A 20276-nucleotide genomic window follows, 5' to 3' on the forward strand; every position below is an offset into this window, starting at 1 on the left:
AAAAAAAAAAAAAAAAAAAAAAAAAAAAATCTTGCTTGCCACAGCACATGGCCTTTCTCACAAAAAGGCGAAGACAAGAGAACCTTCTCAATCATGGGATACAATCTCTTCTCCAAGCTAGATGTAAACCAAAAGCTCTCTCTAAAGTGTTTTTAAACTATTTTGTCTTTATCATGACCAAAAGTGTTTTCTAATCTTTTAGTGGTCTTGGTTTGGGTGGATTTCATATGCACACCCCGTTTTTTTATTGAAGTTACAAAAAAGAAATGGGATCTCCAATGCAACTGCACCTTTGCTACCCATTTTACCCATGCAAACTTTTTACCGTCAATATGAGTTTGGGTTAATGCAGTGAAGAAAAAGACTCCAATGCAAATCCTTGTAGACTATAAACTTGAGATATACTAGCTCAATCCTAAAACACTTGATGTGTTCCTTATGATCGAAATAAAAAGTGGACTTAACTTGCATCTTAGAACACCTACAAAAATCTAACTATTAGAATACAGATATAAGGTAAAAAAACATACAGAGTTTAAACAGATAAAAAATAAAATCCCATTTTGACGTACATATGGAAACTAAAATCAACCTCACCAAGTAAACAGCCAATAGTTTACAAAAATGCCACTCAAGTAAACACAGGAAGGTGAATCATATATTTATCTGCATGTGGAAAAGGGAAATATATCAATTTCTAGAAACTGACCCCACAACGTAATTGATGCAGAATGCTTGGGTTCTCAAACTTCTGGGGCTTATTAAGAGAATTTGGCTTCACACAGCGTACATAATGGGGCTCAGTAGAATTCAGTGTCTCCATAAGTGCTTGAAGTTGTTGCTGTTAGCACCGCAATTTGAAAAATGTAAATCAGAACATTAGACGGCAAAAAAACCATATGATATTAACAAGCAAATATAGCCTTGCAGTGAGCATCACTCTTCAAATGAAAAGGTTCATCCAAGTACTATTACTCAAAGAAAAAGCCGCCAAACACTATGGCACTCTAGTTATAGCTTTACTTGTATTAGTATGAAAGGACGTAAAGCATGGCTTACATGCAAAAATCCCTTCTCATCCTGTCTTCTACTTGGGCAAATAGTAACATTATTGAATAACTCCAAAAAACACAAAAGGCTATTATCCAAATGTCTTGTAACATTTTTCCTCGAATAACTCTAAACCTTTTCCTATATATTACCTCCAAATTATCAATAGCAAAGCTTCAACCTACCAACACTATGAACACTATTGTACATGGTATATAAATTGAAAAAACTTTTCAAAGTCTCACCTTAAATCTTGAGGCTACAGAAGAAAATTTATACGATGATCTTGAAGATTCCTCTGGAACGGAAGAGAAAAGGCCAGCAACAAAAGTGCATCTAGAAGAAGCCAATAGACTGCAATGCTCTACCACAACATAATCACGATTTTTATCTAAAAAGGTGTCTGTATGATAAGTGACCTACAGGAAGGGGAAAAAGGCAGAAACCTCATCAAAATGAAGTAAATAGTATTTATATCAAACAATAAGATCAAATATTTACATCATAATACTACACACCTTTCCAGCATAATGGGAAAGAGTGAAATCTGTTTCTGAAAATTTTGTTCTTTCCAACCTTGGGTGAGTATGAAAGTTCTGAAATAATTTGGTTGAGAATGTTTCATGAGTTGATCTTGGAAACAGGCTGCATGAAAAGGAAAACGAGGATAAGGATAAAGTGCAGCAGAATGATTTATAGCTAACTTGCAACAATTGGTAATGAATAACTCAAACAGTACCAAGCCTCATCCAGCAAACCAATGATCCCAATAGGTTTCTGCAAAAGACAAAAAGAAAAAAAAAGAAAAACAATGAACACAGGAAAAGGGAAATATGTGCAACGGAGAGGTTCTCTAAACTAAAAATATGGATTTCAATCAACATGAAAATTAGCCACTAATTTGGCAATAAATACCAGAAGTGCAATAAGCAATCGACGATCATTAAAATGAGGATAAGATATAGAAGTCAAGAACACCTATCATTCTTAATGTCACTCTTTACAACCCGACTATGCGCACAATTTCCGTCCCCAACCAAATAAAATTCATACAGTTAAACTCCTAATAATTTTTTTTTTTCTCCTAATAATTTTTTTTTTTTTTTGAACTATACTAACCTAGATATCAGCCAATAAAAAAATAGGCTTCAAAGGAAACCAGGGGAAAACCTTCTCAATCAAATCCAACACATCCTGATTGTCGATGAATTCAATGTAGCTCCAATTTATTTCCTCTTTGCTATACTCTTCCTGCTCCATCTTAAACACATGCTGAAACAAGTGGAAAAGTTTAAATTCTAGTTCACCATCAGCGTAATGTAAAAAACAATTACAAAGCTGCAGACCTCATTAAAATGTTGCTGAAGCTTTTCATTCGCAAAATTGATGCAAAACTGCTCAAAACTATACAAAATGAATGTGTTATTAATCAAACAATGAATAACAATGATGGTACACCAAGATTCAAATCAAAAAGATCAACTGTGATCACAAAAACAGTTCATTTTGAGTTGTTAAGCTGGGTAGGTACTTGATTCAAACTCTTAGAAGACCAGAAAAATACTTTTCTAAGCTAAAAGGATGCATGAGGAATATAAAATTAAAACGAAAAAAGAAGCAGTGTAGAGTACTTTATAGCTGATCAACAGTCAAGTTTCAATTACAAGGGTGGGAACCATGCAAGAAATAAAAATTTCTTCAAGCATCAAGATCTCATGCTGGAAAGAAACTCAAAGCACCATATAGAAATACTGAAATACAAAGACCTACTACGTCTATTTTCGCCTCTTCAAAAAAATATATATACTTTTTGAAAAACACGCTGATAACTTCCCATCGAGACCCAAGATAAAATCATGTATCTATTACCATTAGCAAGTATAGAAAGATATGTACTTTGGTGTGCACTATAAATAAACTTAAAGATCTATACTTAAAAATAAAGCCAGCAGCCCTAACACGAAAATCTTTGAATATAAGCAAAAAGAAAGTTACACTAGGCTACTTAAAATGCTCAGGTACAAATTAATCACAATAACCTGAGGCAAATAAGCTTAGGTTTCTAACTCAAAATGGCATACATAAGTCCCACAATACCAAATATTTTTTCAAAGAGAATTTAACATTCAATACCAATCTCCTCTCTCTTGATGTATAGTTTGGCTCTTGATTAATTAAAGCTATTCTCAGTTTTTTATAAAAAAAAAAAAAAAAAGAATGCATATCAGTTCCATGTTTAGAGCCACAGATTGCAGGATTGCTTCACTTCATCCAAGATTTCCTAAAGTCTACTGATTCAAAATATTTCACACCATTTTTCACTTACTACATCATGCTATACAAATTGAGATCTTAATCAAGAAGTTCCCCATCAAAACAGATGCCAGTACCAAAATATATTACAATTATTGAAGGTATTTGGCAAAAAATAGACAAAGTAAACAAGTAAAGAGGAGAGAATATAGCTAGTTAAACAAAAAACCTTCTCAACATTAAAATGTCAAAAACTTGTAAGCTTAAAAAACAAATGAAATGAGCTCTAATGAGAATTTATAAGGTTCAAAACAAATGAACTTTTTCATTTCACATTCAATGCACCATGAAATGAGTATTTTCAAATAAATCATAAGGCTGATGGTGAAACTCAAAATGTAAGGAAATAAGATTAAGGGTAAGGAACTACCTATTGTCCTTAAAGCATTCAAAACCATAAATGTCCAATAACCCAATTTGAAATTGAGAATTTGGATCTTGTCCGACAGATCGGTTGATCTTATCAACAAGCCTGAAACAAATGCCAATACATGAAAAGTATGTGATTTGGTCATAATTTGTGTAAAAAGTCGATAAAAATTGAAGTTGCAGTAACTATCACACCAATCAAACAGACGAGCGTAAACAGTCTTTGCCAATGCATCTCGACTAGCAACGGCACCTTCACAATCTAGCGCTTTGACAATAATTCCTTCATGAGTATGAATTGAACGAGTACAAAGGGCTGAGACCAAGAGGTTGGAATTACACCTAATTGTGAGAATGCATATTTAGCAATCCGAAAAGCAAGTACATCAAGAAGGAAAGTGAACATCAATAACAATGAATTAGTCATTCATATTAACATAAAATTCCTAAAAGAAGCAATAGATTGTAGTCAAACAATTCACTGATGCAAGTCCTAAAAGTGATTGGAGAAACACATGTAACACAATCATCCAAATTAATCACAACTATCAAACCTTAATCATCAATTAAACTAAAATGAAGTAGCAAAAATTGAAGGGCCTAGAGGCTGGGCAGAATTTTGGGCAAGCTAAAGGCTAATGGGTTGCAATGGCAATAGCTAAGAGAGTGTTGATGCTTGGGAAGAAGCAAACTCAACCGCACTAGGAATTGGGAAATGGAAGGGTAGTAGGCTTGTGAAGTAGCAAACCAAAGAGATTTCCCAATTTTATGTCCAAAACTGATAATTTAGTGTCTTATAGATCTTTGAACTTTCAATTTAGTACTTGACCTATTAAAAAAAAATTAAATTAACAAATCTATTATATACAAAATTAAAAGCAAGGTTTCTATAAAAAGATAGGCAAAAATAACTAACAATTGAATTTAAAATATTGTAATCAGGTAGAGTGTGATAAGTATTTTTCAAGCTTCCCACAGTCACCTACATGAGAAGATTAGAAGCCACCCCTAAATGAAAGGTAGACTTTTCATCCTTCAAGATGGAAGAGTCGTGTTCTTTTCCAGGCAAAAACTCAATGTTCCCCAAATGCAAAATTGCAGCCAAGGTACGAAAGATAGCTTCCTGACAAGATGATAGAACCAGAATACAATAAGAGATTGTGCCTTGTATAATCTACCGTGAAAAGACAAGGAAAACTCGTACTGTTATATTCCTTTCAAACCTGATCCTCATGGCTGATACCAACTATATCCATTGCCCTCCTTGTCCTAATATACTCCTCAGCATTGCTCACTCCATCTAATTCATAGGTCTTGCTTTGATTTAAGTATCGAAAATGACTTGGGTGGTCTAACTTGTACTTCTCTGCATCCTAGACATGAATACACAAAATATATATACATTTACGGAGAGCACACTAAACATCAAAAAGCATGATATATTGTTGATACGATATTTATATTAAGAAAACAAGCATAATAGCAGAGACATTAGAGAAGAAAACATAAAAAGATAGACAATGCTAAACAACAGAATGATAAGAGATACAAGGAATGCGGGAAAGGTATTACCCTGCCAGATGCACATAGCTGATAAAAACAATGATAGTTCCTCTCAGGGTTCGTAATTTGCACAACACGAGAACGTTCTAGAAGATAAGTTCTAATTGCAGCACCCGATATTCTACCATTCGTATCAAACTGAATTTCAACAAACTTCCCAAAACGACTGCGATCAAAAGAGAACAAAACAAGTATTTAAGTAAAAACAACTTGGGTTGAATTAAATTAACACATCAGCAAATAGCATCAAAACAGTACAGTCAGACTAACAAGAATTGCACATAAAGCCTCTAATTATTCACATTATCCATGTATTGGAACTATTCTGTTCACTAAGATTGGGAGCTATACCATATGCTTTTTCCAAATAACTTCAGATAAGTAAATGTCCCCATCATTCAAGATTATATAGTTTTTATCCAGAGTTAGCCTTCAAGCAGGGTTTCCCCAAATAGAAGCAATCAACAGAAACAAGCACCAGGGCAGTGAAGATATTGCATTGACAAGTTATAAGAAAAAGTAACAGATATAACTAAGATAGGCAACAAAACTATGATATACGGGGAAAAAAAGAAGAAGAAGAAGAACAAAAGAACAAAATACACAATAGCAGCAAAGTACTTAGTGATCTGGCCTTTAGCAACATTGCATTCCTATTCATGTGTGCATGAAATTAAAGAGAATAAAACAGTACATCTCTTCGACAACAAATAAACAGTAGGTGATGGAGAAAATCTAACAAGGTTTCAAGATTTAGGAGGCTGGTTGTGACAGACTAGTATGATGTAGCAGGGTAAAGATTCACAACCAGCAGAGTCTTCTTCAGAATGGTATAGCATAAATGATACTCGGCCAAATGATGGTTAGAGAAAAAGTAAATAATAAGAACAAGTTCAAGAAAAGATTTTCCACCTTGAATTATCGTTTCTAACTGTCCTTGCATTACCAAATGCTTCCAGTAAAGGATTTGACTGCATGGGGCAAAAATTGAACGCGTTGAAACCATGAGGAAAGCCAGAACTAACTGAGTATTATTACTATGATTTGATGAGGAAAGCAAACTTAATACAGTACAAATACATCAACCCCTAGAATTTTAACGTAAATGTGCAATTTATAATTTTGGAATGAAAAATAAAATGATGCAAAATCAGACTTACTACGTCCATCCAAAACCTATTTGATATTTAACATATCTTCTTCGCAACAAAAATCACCGGTAAGGTAAATAAAACTCCCCTCCAGAACAAATAAAAATAGTAAGATTATTGTGATTACATATAAATCTTTACCAAAATGGAACAATATGGAATTGGACTGACAGACAGGGACCCTTACTTCAAGAACTTGTTGCTCAACAGTTCTGTCATTGCCAGACGCTCGACCTCCAACAAATGTAAGATACTGCATAATCAATTTTGTTGTCTCGGTTTTCCCTGCACCACTCTCTCCACTGACCAATATTGACTGGCTTCGACCCTCACTAATCATTGCTCTGAAAAAATGAAAGAAAATAATTGAGGGCTTCATAATGCTCCATCATGTGAAAATTGCTGATGATGCATTAGAAACTGCAAAACACACATACGCATGCACACACACACACATATAATCCGGGTATCAATTAGATTGATTTCCCTACAACTTGACCTACCTATAGGATGCATCAGCAACTGCAAAAACATGGGGGCTCAGTTCCCCAAAAGGTGCTCCCTTGTACTGCTCCATCATGTGAACATTGTATAGATGGGGAAGCTTTGTGAATGGATTAACAGCAATCAAAATGCTACCTGTGTATGTCTAACAGAAACAAAAGACAGCAAATATATGTTATATATTATATATATATTAATTCACAAAAGGTTTTACAATGATGCCAAAATATATTAACTTAAACAAGGCATCTGAAAAACTACAATGGCAGATTAGAGTAATTTGTCCAGAGTAGATTCTTCCATGATTCTGGATTGACAGAACTTGAACATTGATGACGTTGTAAACACTACAAGTAGCAAATATTTGAAAAAAAAAAAAAGAAAACTTTCTTTCACTTTTAGGCTTTCCTGCTCTTTTAGCATAAACCTTGCCCTATAAGCCAATATAAAGCCGAGCATGGCAAGTAAGAATATGGCCCCAAATAACGTTGAAGGCAATTCTAACAAAACCACAAACCGAAAGAAGATTCAAGTAGAAAGCTCTATATTTCAAAATTTAGAATAATAGTTGGAGTTCAATCACATTGTGATCGAAAGAGAAACAGAGCTATATAAATGAATTTTCAAAAGTAAATTGGGAATCCAACATTTATCAAAGATATAAGTATTTCAATAGTCATGTCCGATGACATCTTAGCAAATAAAAGTCATGCTTGTCAAACTCAAGCACTAACATCATTCCGCGGATGGAAGAGATGCTAACTCTGTGGTCTTAAGTCATTAAATCAAAACAGAAATCACACTCACATGCCAGACAGGGGACTACTGAGAAGAAAATACTCAAAGAACCTTCAAACCCAATCTCTTATGTGACTATTACTCCTTGTGATAAAAGAACTAGCAAGTTAACTTATCGTGAATAAATTATAGCTAACTATACATTTAACCATAATTAATATCCTAAAGACAAAACTCATACTAACAACTGATTAATCTACCTATCAAAGTACTGCTTAACAACATCTTACATATATGTCATTGAGAGAATATCTTCTTCGAAGATTATAAAGCACCCCAGGCTCATTCAAATAGGTCAACTTCGTCATATCATCCACCCCTCCATGCTCGTCCTCATCCGCATCCCTCGGCAAAAGCTTCTCAGGAAGAGCCAAGACCTACAGTTAACAAAACAAAAAGAATACAATAAGAACATCATTTCCTACCGCTTCAAAAACCTGAAAAGTCGCACAATAAAAGGATGTGGAAGGAAATCACCTTCTTTCCAGTAATAGTTGCAACTCGAGCTTGTTTACCGCCGAACTCGATGACTTCACCAGCCACCCAAGCAGAATCCCTGTCTTCCACCCAAACCTTAGAGCCCTTGCGTAGGCTCATTTTTCCGGTTGCTAAAGTGGAAACGTGAGCAGAAAGAATGCAAAATCAAAAGGTTTGGTAGAAATCAAATTTGAAATTGAAACCCTAAGAACAGAGAAAAGAGAAGAAGATAGCGAGACAGGCAGAGAGAAAACGAAGTTGCAGAGGCATTGTTTGGGTTCCCGCTCTAACAGGTGTGTAGACTTGAGTCTCTCAAAAAAGAAACCCCAGAAAAAATTGAAATGTTAAACTGAGCAAGATATTTATAGCGTTACCGACACGTCACCCCCCCTTTTTTTTTCTTTTCTTTTTTTATTTTATTTTTAACCGCCGTTTCACTTAACGGCTCGCTTTATCCTCCATTTCTCCCACTATTTTTACGTTGAAAAGATTTACTTTCTTTAATTACTTCAAAACGACTCAGTTGAATTCCACCACGCGCCACCAGGGAGCGTCTTCCCCGCCAAACTGATTTTTATGTAAAGTAGATTTTGAATTTTTGAATTTTTGAATTTTTGAATTTCTGAAATAATTCTATTTGTACTTTTTCAACCTACCACCCGTTAAAGAATCTGTCTCATTCTCAACCATGTCTCGCCCAATTATTGTGGGCATACAAATTTAGGGTTTAGTGTTTAAGCCTTTCGGTTTTAGGCCCAAAGCCAAAACGTCTTCGATATAATATAATTAATATCTTTGACTTATGAACGTGACGTCTTGAATTGTGACGATGACAAGATTACAAGTTGCAAACATAACGTAGTTATTTAACAATGGTAATTCCTTACAGTTAATAGCTGCTACTGATGAAAACGAGGTATAAAAGTGGTGATGATGTACAACTCTGCAACACGAGCACAGTTTTTTTCATTCGCAAACTGCATAACTCTTCAGGTAAATCAAAGAGTTCTTATACTAAAATCAGGGGTCAACAACATTCTCCTAGAGCCTCGATCGTCATTTGCTACATAAGCTCAGCATTCAAATTAATGGGTATGTGACAGCTCAAGTCTACGCTACTAGATATTGTCCTCTTTAAGCTTTATTTTTCAGATTTTCCCTTAAGGTTTTAAAAACGAGTATGCTAGGGGAGGTTTCCACACCCTTGTAAAAAAATGTTTCGCTCTCCTAGTTGTCATTCACTCCCTTCTGTAACTGATGTGTAACTGATGTGGAGTAAATTAGCCTTAGTGTATAATTTTTTCTTTTTCCGACATAAGCCATGCCTTACTTGGACCGGGCCGAGTAAATGAACTTATACTGGGCTCATATGTTGGGCCATCATTCTTCTTTGGGCCGGGTCGAATGGATAAGAATGGGCCGTAGCTTCGAAATCACGGCCCAACTTGTGAGAGATAGAGAGAGAAGGAGAGAGCTCTGGTGTTCGCTTCTGCATCTCTCTTCAATCCTTTTATCCTCTTCTTCCTCGGCTAGCTCTCTCAGAGACGAGCAAAGCAAGATGACTCCAGACGAGTCGTCGGTTCTAAACCCTAGACGAAGTTCCACGGCTTTTAGCTTCTTTCCAAATTGCATATCGTCGTTCTCACCGGCATTTTCTCAAACACCTTTTGGAGCGTCCAGGAGAAGGCACGTCGATTTTGTTCCACCATGTAAATTTCTTCGCGATCTCCATGAGTCTTTCGCGTTAACTGCTGAAAAGTGCATCGTGTTTTTTCACTCTTTAGCTTCCGAGAATCCGTTTCTCAATAAATTGATGTCGTTGTCTTCTGAGTTACAGAGTTTTCATCACCAGGTAAATAACTGCAAATTTCATGCTACCAACTGTATTTTGACGGTCTCGCGAAATTTGGATTCGTGCTTGTAATGCTACCTTCTCTTGCACTTCCATCCGTTTGTACAGTTTGATTTTCAGCTAGAATACGACCTGCTGCTTACGGTTAATTTTTCCTGGGGGTTTCGATTTTTCTAATTCGGTACTTCTGTTGAATTCTATTTCAGATCCATGGTTTGAACTCCAGGAATTTCCGAGCTCTCTCCAGTCACAACTTTGCGGCAGTTTTGCCTGGGGATTCGGTGGCAGGACTTTTGGTCACGAATGGTATTCAGAATTTCTTGAGCATCTACAACACACTGTTGGTCGTCAGGCTAGTTTTGACTTGGTTTCCGAACACACCTCCCGCCATTGTTAGTCCACTAAGGTAACTCTTCCTTGTTTTTGACATTCCTATAAAAAAAAAAAAGACGATAGAAGATAGACGCTTTCACAATGATTGACTGTGAACCTGGAATGAAATTTCTGAGCTGAACATAGAAGTTGAAAGTTGAAAGTTGAAACTGTATGTTGTTTAAATTGTTAGTTCTACTGATCCAACTCATATTCAAATTCACATATACAAAACTACTGATTCAGTCATATGTCATCTTATGCTTAAGAAACATATCTTAAAAACTCTTCTGTCAATCAAATATTATGGATAAAAAAGCTGAAGAAAAATTCTTTCTTATATATTAGAAGAACAATAATTAGTTGTTAAGAACTTTAGAACCACTTTTTCTAAGGTTCGGAAAGCATCTTTTGTCGAAATTTTAAGTATTTAGTGCTGGTTTAGAACGAATTTTTAAGTGAACGGTTAGAAAGTCATTTCAAATAACCTCAACCTCATTGATCCGACACTGACAACAATCTTTGTGTTCATGGGTATTGCTCCGCGACTGCCCTTTGTTAGTTTGTGTACATAAAAACAGTTGTAATGTAAAATTTGGTGCTAATTGTCATGGTTTGATTCTCTTTCAGCACGCTATGTGACCCATATTTGAACATATTTCGTGGGATTATCCCACCTCTTGGGGGGACACTTGATTTGTCTCCAATATTGGCATTCCTGGTCTTAAACGCCTTTACCAGCACCGCCGCTGCTCTTCCTGCCGAACTTCCAGTCCCAAATTCGTCTCTCGCAAATGCTACTCCTTCAAAAGGCTCATTTGATCTTACCTCATCCCAAAAGAAATGGATCAGAAGGCTTCAGGGAAGTGGGGAAAATAAGGCTGATAGCGCTCGATAGCCCTCGAATTCAGGTTTGTATCAGTTCATTCAGCTCAATTCATTTGAAACTGTGACACTTTCATGCTTAAAAACCTCTCTGTTGTAAAGTGCGGTTGATGGGATTACTATTTTGTGCCACTTCTCTTGATTTTGTACTGTAAATCTTTTAGTTGAGTCATTTGGTGAGTTCACTTTCTTCCATCTCCAATGTTCAAGGCATGTGATGTGCAGATAAGAAATATTTTTTTTAAAAATTGCATGTAAATTTTATATTTTGTAGAATTTTCACACTATTTGTCTCCCCTGATTTTGTTCTATTTAATCCATTTCAATTTCGGCTAAATTAAATAAAAACAAAAAAACAATTGAAAGATTAAATATCCTTAAATTCAAGAATTTGAGCATCTTGAATAAGCCTTTTTGAGACTCATAAATTTTAACAATTAAAAATTTTGTATTTTAATAGAGTTAATCTAGCAAGTTATGGCTTTTTTGTGTTGGGCGCCGAAACCGGAACAAATGTACTCACAGCACCAATGAACACCAAGATATTTACGTGGTTCAAAGAGAATAAGTTCCCAGAATAGCAACCAAACACTAATAAACAAAGTGTTACAAGTGAATAACTCACCATCATACACCAATATGTCACACAAAAAATACAACGTGACATACAAAACTCTCCCAAATTCCAATATCATCAACCTCTAGATAAGCCCATTATATACGGGCAATTGTTTGGATCATCAAAGTTATGGAATTTGTCACCAAACTCTCCCAAATTTCGATATCATCAACCTCTAGATAAGTCCATTATATACGGACAATTGTTTGGATCATCAAACGTTGTGAAATTAAATAAGATTAATATTAAAATGGTTACAAATTTAATAACGAAATTAATAATATTTTTATGAGAGTTAATGACTAAATTAAAAAAAAAAAATCAATGATAATTTACAACATTTTGTTCTTTAGGGATGCTTCTTAATTGTGATACATGTTCAAGCGTAAGACCATTTAAATAATATTATTTGATTAACATTTTCTAATATTGCTTTAATTCGTATATTTAAAAAATGTATTATACATCGTAAAAAATGATGTATTAAGATTTTGACAGGCAATCCTAACCCTATGTTATAAAAGTTTAGAACTTTAAATGACAAATATATTCGTATATGAATTCATTTTTGTCCTTTTTTTAGTCCAAGGAGTGTTGTTCAAATTACAAATTTTATTATGAATTTTAAATTTTAAAAATTGATTGAATAAAAAATATACTAATTACTTTTTAAAGTTTGAAATAAATAAATAAATAAGGAGAACGCACGTTGAGGATAAAAATAGGATCAAAGAATTACTTCGTTAATCCACGGTTACAGATCTTTTATAATTTGGTCACGATCATATTCTAGGGTTTTACGTATTTAATCCGCAGCAATCTTGAAGCCGCCGATTCCATTGTTTTCTACTTCTTTGCTGTTCTGGTTGTTTCTCTGGCAGCGCGGTGTGGCTTAGACAGATTTATATCTGCACATTTTTGCGTAATTTCGACATCGGGGTTCTACATTCTAATGTTTCTACACTAATCAAGCATTGCGCGATCGTCGCGAGTGCTAGATCGCTTTCGGTAGCCGATGGGGTTCCCTCGGCAGTGGTGGTGGTGGTGGTGGAGGTTTCGGTCGCCGTCGAACGAGCTGGTCACGGGATCGGTATATTTGTGTTGCTGCGGTTGAATCTTTGCGCTCCGTCGGACTTAGCTGTCTCAAAGTGAGTTCAAATGGTAATTCTTTTGGATTCTGGACTTTCAAAGTTAGTTAACAGAGCATCTATACTTTACTGATGTCGTTTCATTTGCAAAAGTGCTATATGATTTAGACCTCCGAGATTGTGATTTAAGTAGGATTTTGTGTTTCACCCATGGTTTTTCAGGGCTGAAAGGAGTAAAGGACGTGGAGATGACCTATCTGATAAACCGTTAGGGCAAGTCCCCTAAAGGTCTAGAAAGTAGAAGGTCAAGGGTCACTCTGCAACAAGTTCTCTCGGGTCTGTAAGATCCACATCAGTATTCATGGTAAAGGTATGGAAACCTCTCTCTAATAGACGCGTTTTAAAATCGTTAGATTGACGATAATAAGTAACGGGCATAGCGGACAATATCTACCAGCATGCTTAAGCTGTTACAAATGGTATGAAAGATAGGCATCGGGTGGTGTGCCAGTGAGGACGTTGGCCCACAAGGGGGTGGATTGTGAGATCTCACTTCATTTGGAGAGGGGAACGAAGCATTCAGTTCGTGAAAACCTCTCCCTAACGCTTTTCGCTTTTTAAAATCTAAAAGTGTGAGGGGATGATACGTTTCGTAAAAAACCACTATAGAAAATCAAAAGGTACTCCATAGATAATGGAATTAGGCAATACATTTCAAATTCCCAATTGAGTAGATACAATAGTTCATCAGTGATTTTCTGTTCTTCTTTTTTTTATTAGTTAACAATGATTGATGAATCTTACAGTGAATTTTATCCTTAATTCGTAAATTCAAGTTGCATTCCAAGTAATGCTACAATTCTATGACTGACTTCACATATGAGCATATATGTCTCCCCTTCGCCTTGCTTGGTGGGCCTCGGGGAGTTATGTATTAGTAAAATGCTCACATGAATGCCATTTGGAGTTTGTCAGGCTTCTTGTGCTTCTTTTAATGTGCTTGGAGTTTGGAATATTCACCAACATTAGTGCTGAGGCTGCTGTTCTAGTACTATATGAATCACTATACTATTCGTAATTAGTAGATATGCCCATTCTTGCATTATACTTATTGATCACAATTTTCTTTCATAATTATTTGTACTTAATTGGAGTCCCTTTCTTTAAGATTGCTTCCTTTTGTGGGCTTTGTTTTTTTGTATATATATATATATATATATATATATATATATATATATATATATATATATATTTTCTCTTAATGAAAGTTGGTCTTTTATTAACAAAGAAGAGTGGTGTCACTGTTGATGAGATTGCTTAGATAATTTTAACATTTTTTTGTTGGCTTTGGGCCATAGATCCTTTGCGGTCTATTGTTTTATGTAAAATGGTATGTATTCCCAGAATCTTGTCATCTGGTTAATGAGTAGAATCCTTCTTCTTTTCATGGGAGAAATAGGCTTTGGTTTGAGTTATAAATGAGTTTGAGAACCACTGTGTATTAGGCCAATGAGATACCTAGCGGTGCCCTTGGAGGATAATTGGGCTTTTTTTTTTTTTTTTTTTTTTTTGGGTAATTTGTCTTAAAAATACTCCTCATCTTTTAAAAATTTCAATAATGCACCTAAATATCGTTACTCTTGGATGGAAACGGTTGGTATTTTGTTTCAAAAATACTCATGAACTTTTAATGGTGTTTTAAACATTCATTAATACGTACTTTTTTAAAAAAAAGTTCAACAATATACTTGTCGTTAGTACTATGTTTAAAAAATACTAACGATAGAAGTATATTTTAACCTTTTAAAAAGGTTTAAGAGTATAATGAAACTTTTGAAAACTTATTTTGAAACCCTTTTGAAAGTTCAAGGGTATTTTTGAAACAAAGTATTAACGGTTTTCCTCCAAAACTATCGGTAAGGTTAACCTTTTTTTAAAGTTCAAAGGTATTATTAAGACTTTTTCTCGAAAGTTTGGAGTATTTTTGAGACAAAGTATAAAGTTTGATAGTATTTTTATGAATTTAACCTTTCTAGAGGAAGAGGTGCACAAGTCGAAATGGAATGCCAAGGAATGTTTGAAATTAATCATGGAACTTCTTTTGAAGCATGATATTATGGAAAAGAACCGTAGTGCTTTTCCCATGAACATGAATCCAAATAGTGTGAATGTTAATGACCATTTGTAAATGTTCAATGGACCTTTAACTCCACACCTTGGTTCTTCATCATGGGAATATGCAGTTTTGTTAGTAAAGATTAGAATTCTGATCTGAATACTTTCTGTGGCATTTGACATTTAGTTTGGCTGTCGAAAACGTTGGCCTCGCACTACTGAAAGTAGTAGTAGTGGAAGGCTGAGTAATAGATAAGGGGTGTCCCAAATTCTGAAAGAAACTCCCTCTCTGTTGTTTTTGTCTAAGATTATTATTGGGTTGTTGGTATCTTGTTTGTGCAATGCATTTATTTATATATGTTGTATTACAAAGTGGGTTGCGTGTTGTTACATACCTTTATTTGCTTTTCTTCACTCATTATCGTCTCCATTTACTCTTTTTATATTACTTCTAATGCTAACATATTGGTTTCGTATAGGGGTCGGTTTCCTTCTTCAAGAAACAACCACGTGTGATATAAGAGGTTTTTTTTCCTCTTCTTCAATATTATGAATAAACCACGAGGGACTTAGGACTTAAATATTTTAACAAGTTTGTACGTAGTAGATAAGTTTGAGTTAAAATGTTTGGGTTTACTGCACAAAAGAGATACCCGTTGAGAATTCGAGTCATAAAAACAAATATGTATATTGCAAAATTTGTTTATTGATTTTTATTTTTATTTATTTATTTTTTTTTATAGTTCAAATTAGTCTTTATGATCTAATATGATATCTAAATGTTTAGCTTTGCCTCTACAGTAACTCAAGATTATCACAAAGTAACGTCACATTGTATTTGACCATCTTAGTTCTCCCAACAACACGATCTCTCGTGCTTCTACACTTATTGGGAACTTTATTGTGTTGAGCTTGGACCTTTCGTTAGGTTAAAACAAAGTTATTGTACTTTATCTATTAAAGTGATTCAAACAATTATTTGGATCTATTGGAACATAATAATTCATATCGGATTTTATGGCGTATGTCTATTGGGCTTCTATTGATTTAATGGTTGTCTAATGGAATTTATTGAACTATTACCACCCATTTTAAGATTATTCGAATAAGTATCGTATTCTTTCTTTATATGATTCTATGTTGCACAATTTTCTCCCCAGAATAGTTTATTTTTTGAGATTAAACTAATTATTTATTTAGTATTTAAACAGTTTCAAAATATTTGTAATAAATAGTTCATGTTAGCAAATTTAAAGGTGTATTTCTAAAATGTGAAACTAACCCATACATATAACACCAATATGGAGAAAAAACAAAATTACAAAATTAATTTCCTCTGGTTCGTTTTCTTTTCTTTTGCTAAAATTTAAAAAAGAAAAAAAAAAGGAGACATGAACATTTTATTCGATAATAGTATAAATGTTTATTCCTACCGTGTATCACATAGTTTTCTTTTTTTGGTTATTTATTCCTATCGAATCACATATTTATTTTTCTTTTTTTGGCTAAAATTCAAAGAATAAAAAGTAGACACTAACGTTTTATTCGTATTAATACATTATATTTTTTTTCTTTTTTCTGAAGGTTTGATTCTCTTAATAGTATAAATGTTTATTCCTTGCACATGTCATTTTTTTTAGCTAAAATTTAAAAATGAAAAGTAGACATGAACGATTGATTCTCTTAATAGCACAAATGTAATTAGTTAAAATTAAAAAAAAAAAGTAGATAAAATTAAAAAAAAAGAAAAAGTAGATGTGAACATATGATTATCTTAATAGCATAAATGCGTATTTATCGTGTTAATACATCACATCTTTTTTCTTGGGCTAAAATTTGGAAAAGAAAAACACAAAATATTTGATCCTCTTAATAGCACAAATGTCTATCATATCTTTTTTCTTTTTTTTGCTAAAAATTAAAAAGAAAAGGCACCTACAAACATTTGATTCTCTCAATAACATAAATATTCATCATCGAATAAAACATCATACAATTACATCCAAAAGGAGAATGATAAAAAAAAAAAAAAAAGTCAAATCAACGACAGAGTTTTGCCGGTCACTAAACATAAAAAGTCCTACTGCTACTTAACCTTCATAAAAAGGACTCACTGGAATACTCCCGACCATTCTCCATGATTAGGATAACCAAATAACTAGGAAATACGATGGATTCTTTTCGATAAGTATAGAAATCAATCATTTGAGGCTCATTCATTTCTATGAGAATTAGTGGAAAACGAGAGAAGTGAACTGAGTCAACAACAATTCATTTAAAATAAATTCTCGAAAATGCACTATATCAACTTAAGTATAACTCAATTGATGAATCTCCTATGTGTATATAAAAGTGTATTATGATTTCCAATACAAATTTTCTTTTGATTTAATCTATATTCTTCGTGAAAAAAGCAACCCACTTGCACTTGGAATTGGAGAAGTGAAGCACTAAGAACCAAACCATTCCAAGTGCGTTCGTCCATATCTTTAAATTTTGATCTCGAAAAAATCGCATCCCTCTTTTAAAAATGATACGATATCGTCTACTTTAACGATACTTTTACTTTCAATCTTTTTTCGAGAATGTTAATAAAGTTACATCAAGGTCAAATAATCTCAAAACTCGAGATCAAGACACTGTAAGAAAATATAAACTAAACAAGCCACGAGAAAGAAAAAAAAAAGGCCCAATGGCTCGTAAGTGAACATCGATAACTATTTAACCTCTAAACTTCAAAAAAACGCTTAACAGATCACTGAAAACTCTCAACTTTGTATCAATAGGTAATCTATTCTTAAAATTTCAATTTTTTAAAATTTACTAGCCTACTAGATATCAAATAGATTAGGACTATGTTCACGGCTCTAATACGGATCAGACGAACAAGACGACAACATAGCGGAAAAGCACGAACGAGGGACCTCGCTTTTCGAGACATATTTTTTTTTGGTAGGGTTTGGGCCACTTAGGCGTCCTTTAAGTGAATTGTGGATATAATGGAAGTAAAAGGAAATCTCACATACTTAGAATTGTAGTGGACAGCACCAAGCACGCCTCATCCCTCCCTCTCGCTTTGCCTAATGATTTACACCTCAAAGTTTTGTGCACTTACGTTCTCAACTTTTCTTTTTCCTTTTCTTATTAGTCCACCCGAGCATAACCCAACAAGTTAAAACATGTCTCTCGATAATCTGTGGGACCACCCGCCCCAAACACAATGAAGAGTCCTCTCTTAAACGAGAAACATGGTAGCTAGTGAAAAGAACTAAATAGGGCCGGGAACAGAGATTATATTCCCATCCCGTCCCCAACTTTGCCAAATCTCTGTCCTGCCCCTATTGAATTTTCACTTCAATATCTGTACTTATTGGGAATGAGGATTGAAATTGTAGGCCGGGACTGAAAAAGCTTCCCTGTTCCCGGTTCGTGGACATCTCTACTTTCGCTTGAATCAAATATACAAGAATGCGAAAAATATTAATGAATTTGAAAGATTCACGAACCAAATCTTCATAATAATTCTCAACATCAGGTGCATCATCACCAAAGTGTTACCGACAATAATATAAAGGAATAAGAACACAATTAATCCCTTAAAAATGATTGACGTTTTAAAAATGTTTTGACTTTGTGCGTTGGAGCCCACAATAGTGTATTGACTTAATATCCTATCCCGTTTGTTTCAATGCTAAAAAATTCTTGAAAACGATTGAAACGAAGCCGCCCATCTCCAAAACAAATATTTAAAAAAATTCAATAATATCCTTAAAATCCTTAATTTTTAAAAAAATTCATTAATACCGACAATTTAAATAATTCTTCAGCTACCAACAATACTAACTGCATGCACGTTCTCGGATGCTCTTATAATACGAAATCGTGGAAAAAGCTATACTTTTATAAGAAATCAACGTACTGTCTTGATGTCGGGAGCTTGTAACATTTGTCAAATGTTAAGCGCTTACACGGTAAGATTGAGACGCTACAAATTTTTAACGTCTTCTCGTTTAACCCTTTTAACACTGTTCCTAGTTCCCGAGCTAACAAGCGAAGGTTGAATCTATACTCACTTACCCGTAACCTAATATCTTACAAAAATATCTTTCGGTTCGATTTTTAAATACTAATAATTATTATTATAATAATAGGTAGTTAAAAGTGGAGTATCCAACAAAATTTTGGTAGTGGAGTCACCCCACGCTTGCAAGAGCCTTTCTCAATCCAATCCTAACATCCCACAATCTGTAGCAGTGGAACCAACACAACATATTCCTCCACCTTTTCGGAGGTCGGATATTAGATAACGTTCACTTATTAAAAAATTAAATAGGGAGGTGAAATTAAAAAAAACGTTAATATAAAAATCGAGTTAGTTAAACCTGAAGTACAAGAATACGAGCAAATGATCGTGAACGTATTCTCGAGACACGTGTTCTTTACTTTATGATTAATTGACGAGACGTTTTATTAGGTTTTAAATGGACGAGGTATTGATAAGTGGTTTCAGATAATTTCCGATTGATTAAATTTCCGAGGTGGAAATATAAAAATGGATGTGATAAGATAAGGAATCATTACAAGGGGAGTAAGATTCGGATTACCTTGTTGATCGAATATCTCAAGGCAAGAACATTGTTTGAGATTCGAATCAATCATTCCACAAGTAAGATTGATCATCTTGAGCTTGAATGATTCTATATACAACCTAAACTACGTAGAATTGCAAAGAAACTTAGTCATTGGTTAAAGAAAAGCACAAAGGCTTCTTTACTGTATTTTCCAAGTCTTTATATAGCCTCAAAAGAAAATTACTGAGTTGTAACATTCATACTTAATGGGCATAATTAATCATTATGTAATTGTAACCTAAAGTAAATTAAAAGTCTTAAAATAATGAAATACAATAAATCTAAATTATTCTAAATTGTAATCTACACCGCATGAATTGAAATATCTTTTGATAATTTCAAGAATATTTTCTTCACGTTTTCATTAAAGCATATCGTATGATTGATGTATCTGGGTTAGGATGACAATTAAAAATAAATAATTAATCAAATAAAAACCATTAAATTCGAGTAATTAAAAAAAAAAATTGCTACTATAAAAGGATTCTC

At 34.0% G+C, this 20276-nt stretch overlaps 2 protein-coding genes and 1 long non-coding RNA gene across 4 annotated transcripts in view; 2 read left to right on the plus strand and 1 right to left on the minus strand.

Moving 5' to 3' along the window:
- Positions 1–8555, minus strand: part of LOC111462475 (myosin-15) — a 26268-nt gene extending 17713 nt beyond the window's left edge. For both annotated transcript variants that reach the window (XM_023106058.1, XM_023106057.1), the window contains exons 1-16: positions 8226–8555; positions 7979–8125; positions 6950–7095; positions 6634–6790; positions 6208–6266; positions 5305–5461; positions 4956–5105; positions 4719–4855; positions 3928–4074; positions 3734–3835; positions 2397–2454; positions 2221–2322; positions 1790–1827; positions 1569–1695; positions 1296–1469; positions 710–841 (exon numbers count right to left, since the gene is read on the minus strand). In XM_023106058.1, the coding sequence (XP_022961826.1) occupies positions 710–841; positions 1296–1469; positions 1569–1695; positions 1790–1827; positions 2221–2322; positions 2397–2454; positions 3734–3835; positions 3928–4074; positions 4719–4855; positions 4956–5105; positions 5305–5461; positions 6208–6266; positions 6634–6790; positions 6950–7095; positions 7979–8125; positions 8226–8345 (1953 nt within the window). In that variant the 5' untranslated portion in view covers positions 8346–8555. The remainder of the gene's footprint in view (positions 1–709; positions 842–1295; positions 1470–1568; positions 1696–1789; positions 1828–2220; positions 2323–2396; positions 2455–3733; positions 3836–3927; positions 4075–4718; positions 4856–4955; positions 5106–5304; positions 5462–6207; positions 6267–6633; positions 6791–6949; positions 7096–7978; positions 8126–8225) is intronic.
- Positions 8556–9703: 1148 nt separating this feature from the next.
- LOC111462476 (ylmG homolog protein 2, chloroplastic) lies at positions 9704–11587 on the plus strand. The gene is made up of 3 exons (XM_023106059.1): positions 9704–10077; positions 10284–10483; positions 11080–11587. Exons 1-3 carry the CDS (start codon positions 9784–9786, stop codon positions 11345–11347), a joined length of 762 nt encoding a protein of 253 aa, XP_022961827.1. The 5' UTR covers positions 9704–9783; the 3' UTR covers positions 11348–11587.
- Positions 11588–12693: 1106 nt separating this feature from the next.
- On the plus strand, positions 12694–16181 carry LOC111462477. Its single transcript, XR_002713744.1, has 4 exons — positions 12694–13114; positions 13264–13411; positions 15636–15680; positions 15958–16181. It is a non-coding gene; the product is annotated as an uncharacterized LOC111462477 (long non-coding RNA).
- Positions 16182–20276: the final 4095 nt, after the last annotated feature.

This window comes from Cucurbita moschata, unplaced genomic scaffold (genome assembly GCF_002738365.1).
Source record: "Cucurbita moschata cultivar Rifu unplaced genomic scaffold, Cmos_1.0 Cmo_Scf00027, whole genome shotgun sequence".
In the NCBI taxonomy this organism is placed as follows: Eukaryota; Viridiplantae; Streptophyta; class Magnoliopsida; order Cucurbitales; family Cucurbitaceae; genus Cucurbita; species Cucurbita moschata.